This window comes from Catharus ustulatus, chromosome 2 (genome assembly GCF_009819885.2).
Source record: "Catharus ustulatus isolate bCatUst1 chromosome 2, bCatUst1.pri.v2, whole genome shotgun sequence".
In the NCBI taxonomy this organism is placed as follows: Eukaryota; Metazoa; Chordata; class Aves; order Passeriformes; family Turdidae; genus Catharus; species Catharus ustulatus.
In genome coordinates, this window is record NC_046222.1 from 100,491,806 (window position 1) to 100,511,234 (window position 19,429).

Here is a 19,429-nt window from a genome sequence, read left to right on the forward strand (position 1 = left end):
TTATTCTATATGCCACAGCTTTGAAATAAAAATATTAATAGGAAGCAATTGGCCCAAACAAAAGCAGGACTTTCTACTTATTTTCTGGAAGATTATCCCAATATATATTCTTTCCTATTGCTATGATCTTTCCTTTTGTTTCCTGTCCTTTCTTCACCAGAGCTGAAGATCATTTACAAATCAATCACAACTGTCACTTCTCTTATTGCTCTCTGTTTCACCTTGGTTGCAAGACTCATCACTAATTAGCACCTACTGTAGCTATGAGGCTAAACTAAATGTGCTAGAAAAGCTAGTACATGCTTTTTTTTGTGAGGCTAAACTTCAGAGATCACAAAAGTACTGCTTACAGTCGTGGACTTTAGTTTGCACCCAGAAAAAATACAATCTAGAGGAAATCAAGAACAAATTGAGATTATAATTTCAAATTGCTAAAGTCTCTGTATTAAACATAAGTATAATCATCAAGATAAAGAAGTCCTAGAGTTCTTTGAAATACAGTAAATTAACAGAAATTTTGGAACTTTTCAATCAACCATCTGCTGATAAAAATCAGTTTCCGACTATAATGAGCACACGGGAGTAGTTCTCAGTCAAAAAGCTTCAACTTGCCCTTTTGAGACTCTCTTCATTTCTGACATGCTTCCTTAGCTCAGTCTTGAAAAACGATCTTACCTTTCAGCAATTACTTCTGTCCTTATCCATCGTGATCCCCATGCAGACACGATGGGAGATGTACTTGTTCAGATCCTTCCCTATGTAGATTAAATTCTCGCTACTTTAAGATCCTAGTTGTATGTAAGCTCAACAGAACGTGTCCAGCTGTTTGCCTTCACAGGATGCCTCAGCAATCGTAACACTTGCAAGAACACATATTTAAGTTTCTGAGTTCAAGCTCCCTCTCAGGACAGCACCAAACAGCAGAGATTTACAACCAAACAACTTCCCCTACATGATGGGGCGACACCCTTACAGAAATTCTTAGTGATTCCAAAAGGGAGGCATTTCACCTTTAGGCAATTTACATTAACCCTCAGTCCAGGATTATATATTACATAAAATGTGATCTACAGCTTATCTTTTACAGCCTCATATTGATAAAATTACTTTAAATCTTTAAGGTACTTTTATCTAAAATAAGAATAAGAAACCCCATGCTACATCTTATTTCTTACATTGCAATGGCTTAAGAAAACAATATTAAAATAGGGGTATTTTTTAATCTTAATAGCCATTATTTACTAAGTTTGTTGAATCTTTTACATAAATGTGCAATATTAAAAAATGCAAAGAGAAACTGGAAAATTATCAAAATGTAATTGGGCAGAAATAACCTGTCAAAGGTTTCAAAAGGCCTGCTATCTAGTTAATTTACTATTTGAATCAAGATTACACTCGTTTAAAGAAAACATGAAAAAATCACTTATGGATGTTACCAGAATGATGTGATCTCATCAAAATTTCACTAAGCCAAAAATAATGAGCTTATAAAAGAGGCCAGATCCTTCCTTCCTGATTCATGAGTGAGTTTGATGCAGTAGAAATTTATCCTTAATTTAACTATCAGCTGAGAAAGATCTAGCTCACTGAAGTAGTGAACTCAGAAGTTTAAGATATGAAAAATTTGGCCCAAACACTCTCAATAATGCAAGATACAGTCTACTCTAGATAGGCAAAGAAAAGCTTTATTGATAAAAACAGGTTTATGCAAATATTCAGCTATCAATTACTTCTAAAGCTTTGGTACTGCAATGTCCAGACATCTATTCATAAATACTATTTTATTCTTTCCAGATGATTATCAGATATCTTATCAGATAAAGCTTTGTTCATGTGACTCTAATTATTCAGGTTTACACTAAGTTCTTTCCTGTCTTCTTCTAAGGGGACTTGAAACTTTCATTTTCTGAGTAAACTGAGTGCTTCCAAACAACTTATGCTAGAAGAGGAATAAAGTAATCATTAAGAACTTAGAATACTTTTGGTCTTCAGAGTCCTCAAATGATTGAAAACATAGAATTTAACTATTCTTCTCCCTGCTTTGAAGTGAATCATTTTTAGCAAAGGAATTTAGCCTGAGGTTTTTTCAGAGTTAGTGCTGCATGCCACTGTGTATAATACAGAAATGGTAACAGTTAAAACATTACCAAACAATGGTAGTTGGAAGACTTCTGTCTACCAAAAAAATCATAATCAACAAAACTCTTCTCTGCAAAAATGAATGTGGTGTCTTTCTATTTACAGGTTCTAAATCTATAACTGCTATTTTATTTGAGTAACTAGCCAGAGTGGAAAGTGAAAAAGCCAAGGAAAAAAAAAATCCATGGGAAAAAGGCTTAGATGTGAAAACCTGAAAACATTCTTCTTACATGATTTTAATTATTATTAAAATCCTCACTATACTCATTTAAAAGGTAATCAGTTTAAGAGAACATTATTAATACTAAATAGCCTTCTCTCATTTCAGTGACACTAAGGGAAGACTACAGAGTAACAGGCAGATTAACTGAGGAATATTTTTTTCATTCTAAAATAATCAGAATTAATAAATTCTGAGATACTTACAAAATTTTATGGAAAAAAAAAAAACCAACAAAACCACCTCCTATAGTAAATATTTGGAGTATATTAAACTTAAACATTATATATTTGGATATCTATATTCAGCCTCATTTGGGTGTTTATATTCAGCTCTTTATATCTTATTATTAAAGGTGATGTAATCAGCACAGTTTGTGAAGACACAAATGTGGTTCAGTTCATTCAAAGCACACAGCTATGAGGCTATATACAGTCTACATACAGCTGAGCAGGAACTCAATCTCCTTCGATTGTAAATGGGACCCAAGACAACCAGCTCATGTGGAGTATACAGACATAATTTTAGGTGCTGGCTCTTGAATACTTTCCTTAGGTTCAAAGCAGTCAAAACTTTTGTTTCTGTTTTTCTTACTAATTTGATATAAAGTAAGTATCAAAATGAAAATGGAGATACCAGTTACATTTGGTGACATTTCATCAAAATCAACATATTCTGTAAGAAAATTATAATTAAATAAAACAGTTTTTTGCCTTAAGAAACAAACTTTACACCAGGGAAAAAAAAAAAACCAAACAATAGACCTACTCTAGTCCACAGAAGAAAGAAAAATAGATGTTAAATTTCTTTTTATCCTTTAAGGCAACAATATTAATGGATATAAAACTCTGATCTTGTTAAGAGACTATATATGTACTTCAGAAGTAAGTCTTCATGAGGAGGTACTCCATAATAGATAATGTCAGAATTTATTGAAATGTTAGAAAAATTTTAACTATTGTAAGAAGGACCTCAACAGCAGAGAGGCACTAATATAAGAAAACTATTAGTACTAAATATTAAGTTGTTTTCCTACCTGTGTGCAGATAAATTACTGAGGTACAGGGTGTATTTTTCTTCAGCAGACAATCCATCCATCATCAAGTAAAAAACATGAAAATTACTCTGGTTGTGAGGCTGGATAACGACACGGGACTTCTCCAACATGTATGTATAAATCCTAGCTGATTAAGAAATAAACACATAAATTCATCAGTATACTGATTGTTCTTAACTTAAATATCTTAAACCATTCACCATTGCAACAGCTGAGAATAAACAATGTTTCTTAAAAAATGATCTGAGGGCAGCATATAAAATATAATATTACCATTTATACTCCCAGGGTTTTCTATACGAATCAAATATAAAACCCTAATTCCATTAAAATTGGTGGAACAAACATATTACCACACTTACTTATTGTTGATATTACCATTAAAACTACTTAGTTTTAAAGATTTTTATGTGGATTTGTACCAGTTGTATTTGGCAAAACTTTCTAAGACAGGCTATTAGTCATGTCACCAATGTGTAGCCATCTGAGCACTGGCATCTGTTCTATCCTCCTTCTAAACAGAAAGAGAAAGATGGAAAAGAGATTCAAAACTTCTTGAAAAAACACACTTGGAAGCATTTCTTCTTTCTCTCTGGTAATCAAGAACATAGTGATTAGTTTAGATTAAACTTCTAGATAGCTACAAAGAGACAATTCCTCTGTAGAACAGAGAGAACGGGTTAGAACAGGTTATCAACAAGCTCACTGAGCTGAGCCTGGGGAAACATGGGCACCTCGAAGGGCTATGATGACCTGAATAAATGAGAAGTTGTGAGAACAAGCAGTCTGGGGAAGAAGGTGAAGGAGGATGAATCTGAGATCTGCCTACAGAAAAACAGCTTACAGGATCACACATAAGCCCAGGCCCACTAAGACTGTGAAAGAGGCAAAGCACAGAAGTAAAGGAAATATTGAGCCCCCATATCCTTTTACCTGTTCACAAGATAACAGTCACATTAGAGACACCCATGAAGAGACAGAGGGATATTCACCATTTTGGGCAGGCTACTCTTGAGTTCTCCTCACACCATGTGGTTCCAGATGCACGAGACTAAGAGAACAAGGGAACGCCCAGCTGCTGCCAGAGGCCAGGGCCTTTCTGGGCAGGGGGAACCTGATCCCAGTTCCCATTTGCCCAGCTGCTGGCATACTTTATCTCATCATTACTTAGACACTAGCTGTGGTGCAAAGACCAGAAACACATCTCTTCACACACAACTGAGCACCTCCACCACACGGACACAGTCCATTTTGCTGCAGCTTTAGGCTTGTCAATGCCTGCAGTATGGCAGAGCTTTCACAGAGTCTTTGCAAGCATCCTCACCCTGGAAAGGGCTGTTCAGTTCAGAGTGCACCTCTCAGCAAGAGAGGACCTTATTTTTGAACCAACTAAGCAGATAAGAATGTTAAACTAAAGCTTCCCCATAGCCTGCATTTCAACCAACTCATTCAGGACTCCTTTCTTCATGAACTGGAAGCAGTTCTTGAACATAAGTCATTAAAATATTGGTGCATGCATCCTGCAGCACAGGAGTAGGTTCTCTAAATGCATACCACTCATGTATCTTTAGAATTTTTCTCATTTTTAAACTTTTTTTTTAAGCTGGCTGGGATTAAAGCAATATTTTCAGAACCAGTTTTGGACTCACAAGTGCTACCCAATGCATAGTGAAACAATTTAGTGGATGAGAGTTTGTTTTAGAGGCACTGTAGCTGCATTAGCCTAATGACTAGGCCAGCAGGCAGAATGTCAGTTCCTGTCACCGTACAGCTGCTAATGTCCACAATAGCTCATTCACTCATTGTTTATTGCTGCATCATCTTTGTCTGTTTATTTTATTTTAAATTCCACTTATCTTTTGAAGTCCTTTAAGTTTCTGCTTATACTGTTGAAATAAACACAGCAAACCTGGGGTTACTTGAAATCGCATGGCCTTTGAGAATACTGCCAAAAGAATATAGTTGGGAGAGAAACGAAATAGTGAATCTTGAACACAGTGTTTTGAGAAAGGCCTCAGCAGGTAAATTCTGTGAAGGGTCTCTCAAAGAACTACTCTGCACAGGCCAAACCACCCTGGATACATCCCAGTTAAGGAATACAGAAAGTCAGGGGTACATTAGCCACTGTAGTGGGGACAATGTCGTGAGGACATACTGTACTCTTCATGTAACAGCACAGACATGTCCTGATGTGCTGGCAACCAAAGCCATGCCTGGGATTCTGGTTAGGAGACTGCAGGACTGACAGAGAACTGTAATCTGACTTGCTGATGCAAGGAAACATGATCTTGCCCATTTAATCATCCTACAAAATGTAGTAGTGAACAGTTATTATGGAATCAATATTACGAGAAATTGTGTATCATCCGTCTAATCCTCTGCAGCTACAGAAAAAACTGAAAACCCCAAACCTGTATGGGAAGTAGAAAAGCACACTTGGGAAATCATGTATGTTTCTGGCTCCAGTAACTTTGCAACACATTATAAATTGAAGCAATGCAATCATGGCAGGACTGGCCCAGACACACACTTTCATCAGAATCAATCATTACCTGACTGTCATTCCTACGTGGTAAAACAGAATGGATGAACCTGAAGGATGATTTCCAACTTCTATTGTGCTTGTAACTGATTTCACAGTAAAACTAATCCAACCATCAATTAATTGGAAAAGAGTTCACTGTAAACCTTTAATCACATTTTTGTGTGCAATATTCTTCACTAAGACTTTTACAATTACCACTTCAGGTGTTTTTAACTTCCATTGATTAATACAAGCAGAAAAGAATGTCACCAAAGGTCATCTATCATTTAACTTTAATGATGGGTAACATCACTTATTCAGATGACACAAATTAATTCAGCCCTTTCCAAGTACTTCAAGTCACCTGCACTTTAATAAGGCTAAATACATTCCATCTCAACTAGCATCTCCAGCAGTGGGAAGAGCTGTTAGGAAAAGCCAGGCTTCAAATCAGCAAGAATCAAACAGAGCATCATCATAATGGTGCCAGGAATCATAAAGGAAATTATCATGGTAGCATGCTTTTCTACAAAGTGAAATATGTTTGTTAATCTACGTGTGAAATAAAAGGGAGAAAATTAATAAAGCTCCAAATCAAAGTCTTTAATTTTCATGCAATGGTAATTGTGCTTCAAATTTCTACTTCCTTTGACAGCTCACTTGATCTACTCAGCAGCTACACAGCCAGCAAGCAGATTCTGTATTAAAAGTGTGGCCAGTGAAATCTGTCTTTCAGCTATGCATTCTCAGAAACTACATTGCTCCTTCTCAAAACCCATGCTGTCCTAAACACAGCAATTTTTAAAGACAAGACAACATTTGTCAGTCCATTTAAATGTAACTTAAAAAAAAAAATTTAAAAAAAATAGTCCTTGCTTTTCAGAAAGGGAAGACTTAGAAAATCAATGCATGAAAAGCAAAGCAATATATATGGAGAATAAGTTTTTCAGACTTTATTTTTTCTTCATAAGTTTTTTTTGAGTAATTTGAGGAAATTTGTATAGGCATTAATTTTCACCTTAGGAATTATATCAACTTACCAGAAGGATCATCCTGGGAAAGAAAAGAAAAAAATCAGTCTTCTACTATTATGCTGCAGGAGTTAATAATTCTCTAGGAATTATATAATTTTTTTTTTTTTTTTTGCCAGAGGATCAATCTTTGAGTTCTGAATTTATTTTAGAAACTTAATGAAATAATTGGCCTGTAGTTTATTCTAAATGCTTGTTCTAATATAGAACTTTTTACTATCACTTTAGATACCTGTACTGGTTTTGAATAGAACCACACTGAAACTTTCCATCCTTGTTTTCAAAACATTGTGGCAAAAATACAGTTTATGCTGAAGAATCAATCAAATCTAATAATGAAAATTATGGGGAACATTTCAGTTATTTAGAGATGTTGTACTTTCTGCTAGAAGAATAAACCTTGTGACAAAAGTCAGAACATTTCCAGGGTCTAAAAGAACTTCAGCATGAACAAGAAGCTGTCACAAACTTCACTGGTGTCCACTCAGAGCACAGGGAGAGCCACCTTGGGCTTGCCCTCTATAATATAAGTATACACAGGTACTTTGCATGTCCCTCCCTTAGCAAATTGTTACAATCTCCACCCATATCTGTCTGTGGAGGAGTTTAAACCACCTAAACCCTTTGATGAAGGCAGTCTAGTGTCACTTGGATTTTTGTTGACAAATCAGACATATTTAACCCCGTCAGTATCAATGAGTTATAAATTCATGGCTCAGCAAAATCAGGTGCTTTGCATATTTAAATTGCTCATTTATGTTTAAACAGTGCAAGACAGTAAATACTACTGCAAATGATCTTGCAAACAAATACAGAGTATGCCTGGGTGGAATTTAAACCTGCCAAAGACAACATGCAGGATTCTTTTCTCATTTATGGTGGTCTAAACCTGTGACAATTTCACTCAGATGTGATGCTTTGCAGTGGCTGAGAAAAGGCAACATCTACTATGTAAATCAAACAGCAGGAACAATTGCAAATTTCAGAAATATACACACACTTCTATAGCTGTAGTAAGGCTTGTCTCTCTTGATAGTAAATTATGCAACTTTTGGTTACCTTAGATTTTGTAAGAATAATTGATTCAATTTCTAAATAATTGGGGAATAGGAGGGTGGATAAGTAATTTATTTACATTTGTTAATTGACCTGACTACCCATACATTTTCTCATTTGATGCCTATGGCTTGAGAACAGAATGAGTGTACCAGAAAACTGACACAAGAACCTGGTTAACTGTTCCAGGCAATGGTTTTGGATTAAACTGGCAGTTCTGAGTAAAGTTGTTCATTAACCCACGTCCCTGCAAATACAATATACTCAAATTAAATATGTTACAATGCAAAGGCTCTGTAAAATTTTAGCTTCAGGGATTGATGTTTATTTTTACAAACTGAACTGAGATGCTCTTCAGTCCATGCTAATGTATGTTTAATTTTGCATTCCTCCCACAAGAGTTTATAAAAGAAAAACAAATTCACACATTTTTATTTTTGAATTTCCTTTACAATTATCCTACATTCATTATAAAACAAACTAGAAAAAAAGTGTTAGTAATTTCCCATGCAGTGACATTTCCCATGAAGAAACTGTCATATTTTCTAGAGTACAGTGAACTGTCTCAAGAAAATGCAACTGGAAATATTTCCAAAAACATTTTTTTAGGAAACTCTTCAGAAAGCATAAACACATTTAAATTATATTTTTTAAAAAAGAGTCGATTTGGGAATGTTTATCTAAGAAAATCTGATTTACTTGGAACAAAAGTATGTCTTGCCATATAGCTTCTCCATCCAGGAACAGTGCAAGTAGGAAAATGTGCGTAGTTATTTCTACAGACATACCTTGCTTTGACAGTGAGTAGCTTTATGATAACCTATGGGTACCAGAAATGAAAGCTCTCTCTGATTTTCAAACTGAAATTTTGGTCAGTTTTCTTGTATCTATTTATTTATTTTTTCCCCACTAATGAACGCTTACTGGGGATTAGAAGACTCACTCTGAAAGCAAGAACTAACTTCACACCATCTTGCCTCTAAGAAGAATAAACAACAATGTGGTTCCTAGTTGTTTTAAAAGAAGCTCTAAGCTGTATTACAGAATATACTTGTCATTGGTTTTTTTTTTGTTTTTATGTTGTTGTTCGGTTTTTTGTGTGTGTATTTTTTTTTTTTCCTAAAGAGATTATATCACTCATTAATTTAAGGGATACTTAAAATACCAAATAAAATATTAGGTACAAATGCACAACTTAACAAATTATACTTCACAGTGTTGCACTACACAGCTTTCTCAGTTTGTTGATCTGTGAAATGAAAGGAAGAGTGACCTCTTGGGAAATACGAGGAATCACTGGTGTCAACTTGTTTCTTGTCTTTTCATGCCACCTTGTGGTCGCTCAGAACAGGGCACTGCTCACTCCTGACAAGTGATCAATTCACACACCCCTTGAAGTCCTTCCTGTCCAATTCTAACACTGTGCATGATATCAAAGTTTACAGATTAAATGACACTTACCTGCAATTAATGTTTTTTTTCTCTCACAAAACTGTAGTTCAAAATACTTTATAAAACAGCTGGAAAAATCATTCAAGGGTGTTTTAGCATGTCCAAAGGCCTCCAAGATACAGTTTACCTGCAAGACAATAGTAAAGAAGCAATAAGAAAGGAAATGAACAGGAAGATATTTCAAGAAACATCAGTGTGGTTGGCTTGTGATTAATAAATGAGAGGGAAAAAGAAGACAATTTTTCATCTTGTAATTTAAAAAAACAATACTTGGTAGGTTTTTTCCCAAAACAGAAATTAAAGTAAGACAGTTCAAAATAAATATATTCCAAAAAAGCAATGTCAGAACAGTGGAAGCTGTAAGTGAAAGGTTCACATGTGAGCTGTGTCTCTACTAATAGTCTGGATATGAGTGACCGGAGTCATACTCCTGGAGCTGGCACACTTAGCAAAAATATTAAAATCTTTAAAGGCAGCTCATGAAGATTCATATTGACAGTCAGTCAATACTAATAACCCAACAAAGGAATTTACAAATTTAATATAATATCAGAAATGGCATAAATAGGAATTTACAAATTTAATATAATGTCAGAAATGGCATAAATTATTCATTTCTAATAAAATTATTTCAGAATTATGCTAGTGAAAAACTGAGGGAAAAATGCAAATTTAGACATTTTTATGGCATGTCTCACTAATGCATTTCCATTTTGCACTTTCACAGACACAGCCATTGTATTTAGTTTTTTGTGTATAATTAGTTGCTTACACCCCCCTTACACTCTGACAGATTCCCTTCAGAACTTTCTTCTATGCATCCTCAAAGTTGTTTTCAATGTGGTGCATATACACTGTTCTGACATCACTCCTTTCATGAAGCTGGATGAACTAGCTGGAGAGGGAAGAGGTCTGTGGAACGGCACAGAAGCTCTAAAAATTAAACCATTCACAATTATTAATTCAACCAGCTGTCTGAGCAGTAGGTGGCAGCAGAAAACTAGTCAGCCTAGTTTTTGTTCTGCTCCACTCCAGCAGTGTTGTTTAGGATGTATTTGCTCTTTAGACTAATTCAGCACTTGATTTAACCTGTACAACTATGTTAATTTAATGTTGCTATGCATAACTACAGCAGGAATGAATCCAGACAACTGCATTTATTAAGGCACCTTAAAAGGCAACTGAATTAGAATCTCTATTCACTGTGGATGAGGTCTGATACATTTACCATCTAGAGTCAGATATCCCATCTAAGCTAGTTTTAAAGGATCTTTCTATAACCAAAATTTGATAATGCTCTTCCACCTCCATTAAGACCCACTGATGGCTATCTCAGCGTTGAGATCTCAGATGAGAAGTTTCATCAGGAAAAGAAATTTTTTTAAAGAATTTGAATTGGCAATCCAGGGTTCAGTATAATTTAAAATGTCAGTAAGAACCTTTATAGGGAATTAAATATGGGTATATGGAAAAACATAGTTTGGAAATTAAATATGACTGAACAAATATTCAGAACTCTTACCTATTTCTTACATATATTTAGTACACAAATATTGAGCCATATAACTTTGTTCAATCCTTGCAGTTTTTCTGAAAGTTTACAGTTTCTGTCTTGCATAGTATTACTTCAGATATCTCAACACTTTTTATACTGTCCGGCAAAGCATCACCACAGTGCACAGGAAAATTTATTTATTTATTTACTGAAGGCAATTACAGTAATTTCACGACTATAAGGTGCACCGGACTATAAGGCGCATCCCTCCAGAGTCGGCAAAATTCGCAACTTTGTAGATCAGATAAGGCATACCGGACTATAAGGCGCACTTTGTTTTTGCAGCTCCGCCCCCAGCTCACCCCACGCGGTTTCTGGCCGAGGCCCCACCTCAACCTGGCAGCCATTGGCCCCCGGGCCTGCCTAGACCCGATAGGGGCGGTGCCGCGAGCCACTGGGCCCGCCTCCAGCCGGCTGCTGTGGCACTGCCGGCTCCCCCCACGGCTCACAGCTCACACTTCCGGTTTGGCAAATTTCGCAACTTTGTCCGTCAGATAAGGTGCACCGGACTATAAGGCGCACTTCCGGGTTCAAGGGAAAATTTTAGTCAAAAGGGTGTGCCTTATAGTCGTGAAATTACTGTAATTTAATGTTTAAGAAACAGTTCCTTATCACAGAAATGTTTCCTATGCACTGCAACAGTGAATTGCAAAGTCACCAAAACATACAAAACAAAACTGCCTCCACTTTGGAGATTCTTCTTATCAAATCAGTGTAAGCTTAATCCCATTCCCATTCATGGAAAAAAGCTTCCTTTGACTTCAAAGGTGAAAACAAACCATTTATTAATTTTTACAGAGCTGATGCCTTTTTCCCTACAGTTCAAATATCTCTGCCTATCCAAGACGTCAAGGTTTTGCTTCATTCCACTCAGTGACTGAAATGCTACTTACATGTTTTATCTTTGCATCAAAGGTATTTCTGCTGCAGCTGGCTCTGCAAGTGAGGTGTTTCACTATCTGTTTGCATGCTTCAGTCTTCCCTGAACCACTTTCTCCACTGCAAGATGACAGGCAAGGAAGAGAGGGAGGAATCATTGTTAGTTTCACAATTGAAATGTTATTTATATTCTCTGCTAGCTTTGTTTGAATGGTTTTAAGGTACCTTCATCAAACTTTCATTTCAAATAACAGAAGGTTTACGGATGACAAATAAAGAACAGAACATAGGAGACTGACTGACTGACTGTCTATGTACGTGAAGGCTGTCAGAGCTGTCAAGATACATTGTCTTGTACTACAGGTCAAACCAATCAAATCTAATGCTTTCAAGCCTTTTTGAAGGTATTTATAGCACAGATTTTATGTTTTCCTTTATCTGTTGTCCAGCAAAGGAGCTCAATAATCCTGCTTGGTTCTCTTGGCAGATGGGGAAATTACTCTGTGGTAATGATGGGGAATTAGAAGAAATGGAAAGTGAAGAGTACAATAGAAAGAAAGGAAAGAAAATACAAAAGGAACAGGAATGAAAAGAAAAAGCTGATTGGTTTTACAACCTGCCCAGTTTCTGCAATACCCTCTGACTTCAGTGATTTTATCTAGATCACTGTGATTTCTTGTTTGTGATGTGGAATAAACATTCAAAAGAATAAGAATTTCTGACAGAGAAAGTCACCAAAGTAAATAAGATAAAAGGCAACAGAATTATGAAGGTGGAAAGAAACAATAGAAAAGCAGTGGGATGGAGGAAGGAAGCAAAATCAATGGTTCACTTTAAGCACAGAGAAGGAAGGAAAAGGAAAGAAGAGATAGAAAGGAAGAAGTTAGTGAAGCCTGATTAAGAAATTAATGTAAGAATTTACTTGAGCAAATTTAAAGGCCTGTTTCTACAACAGTTAGTTAGAATTTTCTCAAGTACAGTGGGCGTGATGCTGATCAGTCTGTTTCCTGTGTATTTTAGTTTCTGAAGATGAGAAGGCAGTAAAATAAAGTATCTATATGGCCATTGCTTTATCTATTCAAATATCACTTCAAAGGAGAAATCAATTAAAAAGGAAGAAACACAACAGGGAAGGACAAAAAAAGAGCTTTATACTTCGATAGCCATGTACCATTTAATTTCATTCAACTGTCATAAACATACATGCAACTTATTAAAATATGTTATTTTTTCCTGGTAAACTTCTAACGTGACAAGACAGATCTTTTCATTACTATATGTGATGTGTCAGACTGCTTTTGTCTATGTTGCCCATATTCCTGTAACACTAACAATGGACTTCAAACTCCTATTGGCATCAGTAGGAGGTTTACGGTCCAAGATTGCAATGGTTGGCAACCTGGCTACATGGTGATGTATCTGATGAAATTCAGCCATGGGTCCTGAGGGAGCTGGAAGATGAAGTTGTTAATTTTTGAAAAACTGTGGCAGTCAGATGAAGCCCCTGTTGTCTAGATAAAGGCAAATATTAACATCCATATTTTAAAAGAGAAAAGCAGAAGACACAAAGAACTACAGGTCAATCAGTCTGTATTCTATTCCAGGGCTACAGCTGGTGGACAGGGGCAGAGCAACTCACATTGTCTACCTGAACTTATGTAAAGTGTTTGAGACTGTATTGCACAACATCCTTGTCTCTAAATTGGAGACACACGTCTGGTGGGCTGACCCTTTGGTGGATAAAGAATTGACTGGATCATCGCACAAAAAGAGTGGTGCTCCACATTTCATTGTCCCCGTGGAGACCAGAGATGAGTTGTGAAACCTCACACTGGAGGGAAGGTATGCCATCCAGAGACCTTAACATGCTGGAGAGGTGGGCTGATGTAAATCTCATGAAGTTCTACAAAGCAAAGGGCAAGGTCCTGCCCCTGGATCATGGATACCTACAGGCAGGGCAGAGAAGGGACTGAGAGCAGCCCTGAGCAGAAAGACTTGGGAGTGAAGGTCAAAGAAAAATTTACCATGAGCTAGCAAAGTGTGTTCAGACAAGAGAGCCAAGTGAATCCTGGGCTATACCCAAAGCAGCATAGCCAGTTGGTTAAAGGAGGTAATTGTCCCACTCCACTCTTGTGAGCACTACATCCAGCTCGATGTCCCCAACATAAGAAGGACATTGAATTGTTGGAGCAAGTCTGGAGGAGTATCACAAAGTTGGTAAGAGGACTGGAGCACCTCCCCCATGGAGACAGGCTGAGAAAGTTGTGGCTGTTCAGCCTGGAGAAGAGAAGGTTGTGTGGAGACCTCACGGCAACATTCCAGCGTTCTGAAGGGGACCTATGGGAAAGCCAAAGTGGGACTCCTAGTCAGCAACTGTAGTGACAGGACAAGGAATAATGATACAAACTGAAAGAGGGGAAATTTAGGTGAGATGTTGGAAAGAACTCTTATACTGTGAGGGTGGTAAGACATTGTAACAGGTTGCCCAGAGAGGTTGTGGTTTCCCCATCCCTGGAGGTGTTCAAGGCCAGGTTGGACAAGGCCTTGGGAAACCCGGTTTAGAGGGTGGTGTCCCTGCCCATAGCATCTAGTTTGGAACTAGATGAACTTTAAGGTCAATACCAACCTTTTCACATTCTGTGATTCTATGTTATCTGAAGATCTCAACTAATAGGTCACAAGCCATTTTTAAAACAAGTCTAAGAGGAAAAGAAAATGTGTAATGTCAAGATAGTCACTGTCACAACTAATATGAAATTAGCGACTCTCCAGAAATGACAAGGTTTTCCTTAAGTTCACTATCCTTTGATCAGGTTTGCAGCTTCTGACTTTCTGGAAGAGTTTAAAAAGTCAGATAGTACTTGATTTCACCATACAAAATATGCATCTCTGCCTTCTTAATGATGACTTCACTCTCCAAATGCTAGTTGTACCATGCTGACTCTGTTCTTAAGATACAACATCAGCCTTCTGCCCCTATAATGGCAATCTCCAAATTCCATGTTTCTTTGTCTGTTTTCACTAACAGGAATAGAGAAAATTTGAAACAGGACATTATTCCTGTGATATTCCTCCCTTACAGATATTTCACAGTCTTGCAAATTACAGATCCTATACCTGTGTTATCCAGAAAGTCTGTGAACTCACAGACAGATATAAATCATAGCTCCTCTCTTTCTGCCCCCTCACATTGGCCAGTTCACTGGCAACTGTGTGTCATGATGATGAAATAGCTTTGTCCCTCCACAACATACTTAATCCAAAATCACAGCTGCAACCTGCTATCACTATACCACAGGTTACAAAAAAGATTAGCAACAGTGGCTCTTCAGTTATTTCAGCTGTTAAGGAACTTGTCTGAAATTAAAGTGGAAATGATGGAAAACTGCTGACAGAATGTGCTCATATAAGATTTCTACCAGATTTAAAGGAAGACAGGCATGCTGTTCTGCATAAACTTTTGAAACCAATCTCTTTTTGGACTGTAGTAAGTGTTACTACACCAAATTACCATTAATATAGTAAAATACATCCAGGGAAGAGTGACTAAGTTCGCATACTTTTGGGGGTCAGAATAATTTATTTCTCCTCCATTTTTTCAGAGTATGTAAGTGAGACACTGATTCTTACTCCTAGTGACTGAGGTTTCTAGATTTGAAACAAATATGTGCAAGCAAAACTGTTAAATACAAAAGAATGAGTTTTGTATTATCAGTAATGTTATCTGTAACTGATAAATCTTTCATGTTGGTTGGAAATTATATTTCTAAAATTAAACTAAATTGGACAGTATATTTCTAAACAAAAATGTGATTTGTATCACAATTGTCTCATTGGATATTGGCACTCCTGGCTGTTAACAGCTAGACCATTTCATTTTATGTATTCATTATGACTTTTTGACTAACAAAATTAGCCATCAGCATGCCATAAATCTCTGGTTTGATTTACTAAGGATCCTTAGCTTTTAACAGAACTATATTTAGGCTCCCTAGACAGCTCTTTACTTATCTTGTCAGTGCTTAATGTATTTTCATCTCCTGAAAAGCAGGAGCAAAATGCAGTCAGAGGAAGCTAATTTTGAAAAGTCCACCTACTGGCTATTTAAGAGCATAACGAATAACATTATTTTATTTTGTAACCTCCATTAGAACTTTATATAAAGATAGCTCTTGGTGTTGAGCATACATGAGTAAAGCTGGCTTGCAACAAACTGAAAATAATTGCAAATAAGTGACAGCAAGTTCTTTGGTGATTTGGCCAAATGCTTTCTTGTGGTAAAATACTCTTTTTCAGTGAGTGAACTTTTGAACAGATGTGAAGTGACCAGGGGAAAAAATATTGTAAAATGGTAAGAAGTTTTGCCACACCTCAAGTCCAGTGTCCGGTTATGGTCTCCTCACTTCAAGAAAGTACATTCAAGTGCTGGAGGGAGTCCAGAGAAGGGCAACAGAGTTGGTCAAGGGTTTGGAGCACAAGCCATATGAAGAATGGCTGAGAGAGCTGGAGTTGTTTAGCCTGGAGAAAAGGAGGCTCAGGGGAGATCTGATTTCTCTCTACCTCTGCCTGAAAGGAGGCTGCAGCCAGGTGGGGATCAGCATCTTCTCCCAGGCAACCAGCGACAAAACAAGACAAAATGGCCTCAAGCTGCACCAGGAGAGGTTTAGGTTGGACATGAGGAGGAATTTCTTTCATGAAGGGTGATTAGACATTGGAATGGGCTGCTCAGGGAGGCAGTGGTGTCACCATCCCTGCAGGTGTTTAAGAAATGATTGGACACAGCACTCAGTGCCATGGTCTAGTTGACAAGGTGGTGTTCAGTCACAAGTTGGACTTGATGACCTCAAAGGTCTTTTACAATCTCATTGATTCTGTAATCCCATGGAGGATATTAAGATTAAAGATTCAGAAATTATGAAAGTAAGTAACATGTGAAAAGATAGAAAGGTGGTAAGACTGAACAACAAATTTCTTTGAATATATCAAATTCAGCAGACTCACTGCTTTTTAGAGAGCTTGAAAAAAGAAGGATTTATAGATTTGGGGATTAAAAAATTCCAACTGAATGCCAAATTTCAACATTATAAAAACCAGCATATTTGGATGAAACTTTTTTCACAGATTACTAATACATTTTCTCACAAACTTGGAGTTATTTATCATTGAAACAACACAGTAAATAAATGTTAAAGGCTAAAGTCCATTTTAAAGTCCATTTTGAGCTTGGAGAGCTAAGGAGCAAACTCATGGTCACACAAATATGTGAAGCAGAGTGCAAGCTCCAATATAGGCACATCACCATAGAGGTTTATAATTTAGTCAAGGAGACTTATCATTTTTATTGTCAACAGATTCTATTTCTAATCCTGATTCGTGTAATATTAGCAAACACACACAGCAGTTTTGAATTCTCTACCATTAACTCTTGTTCCTAATTAGATGCAGCTACATGGAGTGGCAGTTGCCCAAGAGAATTTATGAACTTGAGATGTAATTAAACCTTTTTCATTTCTATTTTGCTCTAATGTATGATACAGAGATCAGTACACAGAAAAAAATCAGTTAGAGAAAAAAATAAAATGGAAATCTCAGCTGTTGAGGCCCAAGGGACACGGCTGAAAGGCAGGAGGTACAAATTAATTAATAGAAAGATAAATTTTCACCTGAGGATAAAGCACTGGGGACGCTGCTCCTGGAATAGCATGTGGTAAGCTCTTTCAGCACAGGAAAATATATGTGGGGGGAGTGAGGAACACAGTTTTCCAGAGTTACTTAAATAAAGCTGGGTGACCTGAAAGATTGTACAAAATTAAAACGATAAAACATTTCAAAACAATTATGTTTCACTCCCTTAATCTTGGGTATTTTGTTAAATTTTCAAGGCATTATAAACAGAATCTCTCTATGTATGGAAGTGACACCTTTACAACACCTATGAAGATCTTCATTACAGAAAATAGAGTTTTAAACACAGAAGATCTAATTAAGATACAAAATGAAACATAACTAGAGGACTTGACAGTACTGGTTTGTGCATTAAGTAAGACAAAACCTAGTAAGCTACTTTTTAATACCTTACAGTTATAGTTTTTCAATGTCTTGACTTCAAAATTTCCAAAAGGAAATGTTCATTTTTTTATATGAAAAGCAAAAATTTAAATCAAAGGAATAAGTTATAAACTAATTAATTTATTACACGACAGAGCAGTCTCCCACAAATCCTCTCTCTGTAATATAGAATAACTCCTGACACACATAGTTGGCAACATATACTTTTCTTAAAGCATAAGTAAATCCAATTATCTGTTATAGAAAGCACTATTTTTTTTCCCTGAGGGTACCCTGATGTAACACTCCTTTCTGTCCTATGCCTGTCTTATTTATTTAGATATTAAACTATTCAGTCCTGGGGTATCTACACTGTAGCTGAATGAATCCTCTATTTTTTATTTGTTTTTTTGTCTGGCAGCCCTCAGTCAGGACTTGGGGGCTACAAGACCAAAAAAAATTTAAAAAAAGAATAAATCCACACCAATCCTCCAGGAGTCATTTCAGAATGTCACAAAGTACAAAGAAAAACCTTTGCTCAATACAAGTATGCTCAATACAAAATGTTGCAAGTTTACATTTTTCTGACATGAACTTCAAGAATATATTTGTCCTAATAGGGCACAAGTAAATTCTGGAGGAATGTAACAAAGCAACACAACCACAACTCAAGCACTTCTACAGTAGCTAAGATACCTTCAAAGTTGTACTTGCACGTTCCTTGTATAATGCTATTATAATGTGTAGCTGTGAAGTATATTTCCATGTAAAAATGCAATAATATTAGCATCTAGCAAAGTACATCAATCTAGCAAAGTACATCAGTGTCCATTAATGTGTGACTCTTTATGTCATCTCAGAATGAATAATTGCTTATAAAATATTTATTTTAGTAGTATTCTATTGGGAGAAAATGTGGGCACTCTGTGCACAATAAAAATAAATTGTTTGTCAAGAAGTTATATACAGTATTTTTTAAAAAAGAAGGGAAATAAAATGTCACTTTTGTTAAAAGATACATATGATAATATTTCCATTGCTTCATCTTTGTTCTAAAAATAGTATCCTGATCAAGATGTGTTTTTATTCATTTTCTTTTTTGACAGCTAACAAACTACATACTTGAAACAAAAATGCTAACTAATGAGCCACATAATATAGCATGTCAGCATTTAGTAAAGAATTGACATCATCATTTGTTATTACAGTAATTTCACGAATACAAGCCGCACCAATTTGACCAAAATTTTGGTGGAAACCCGGAAGTGCGGCTAATATTCCGGGGCGGCTAATCTATTAACAAAATTCTAAAAGCTGCCAACACGGAAGTGAGAGCCCGCGGCAGCCCCAAGCCAAGCTGGAGCCCGGCCGGCCCCGGCAGAGGTGGGAAAGCCTGGCAGAGGCGGGGCCAGCAGTGTGGGGGGCGGGCGGCTGAGCCTGAGCCAGCAGGGCGGGGCAGGGAGGGCGG

General features: G+C 36.7%; 1 protein-coding gene across 4 annotated transcripts in view; it reads right to left on the reverse strand.

Annotated features, from left to right (window-relative positions):
• The window catches only part of MYO16 (myosin XVI), a 374,829-nt gene that overhangs the window by 145,839 nt on the left and 209,561 nt on the right, over nucleotides 1–19,429 (reverse strand). For all 4 annotated transcript variants that reach the window (XM_033052141.2, XM_033052140.1, XM_033052142.1 and 1 more), the window contains exons 13-16: nucleotides 17,577–17,704; nucleotides 11,928–12,033; nucleotides 9,489–9,606; nucleotides 3,396–3,543 (exon numbers count right to left, since the gene is read on the reverse strand). In XM_033052141.2, the coding sequence (XP_032908032.1) occupies nucleotides 3,396–3,543; nucleotides 9,489–9,606; nucleotides 11,928–12,033; nucleotides 17,577–17,704 (500 nt within the window). The remainder of the gene's footprint in view (nucleotides 1–3,395; nucleotides 3,544–9,488; nucleotides 9,607–11,927; nucleotides 12,034–17,576; nucleotides 17,705–19,429) is intronic.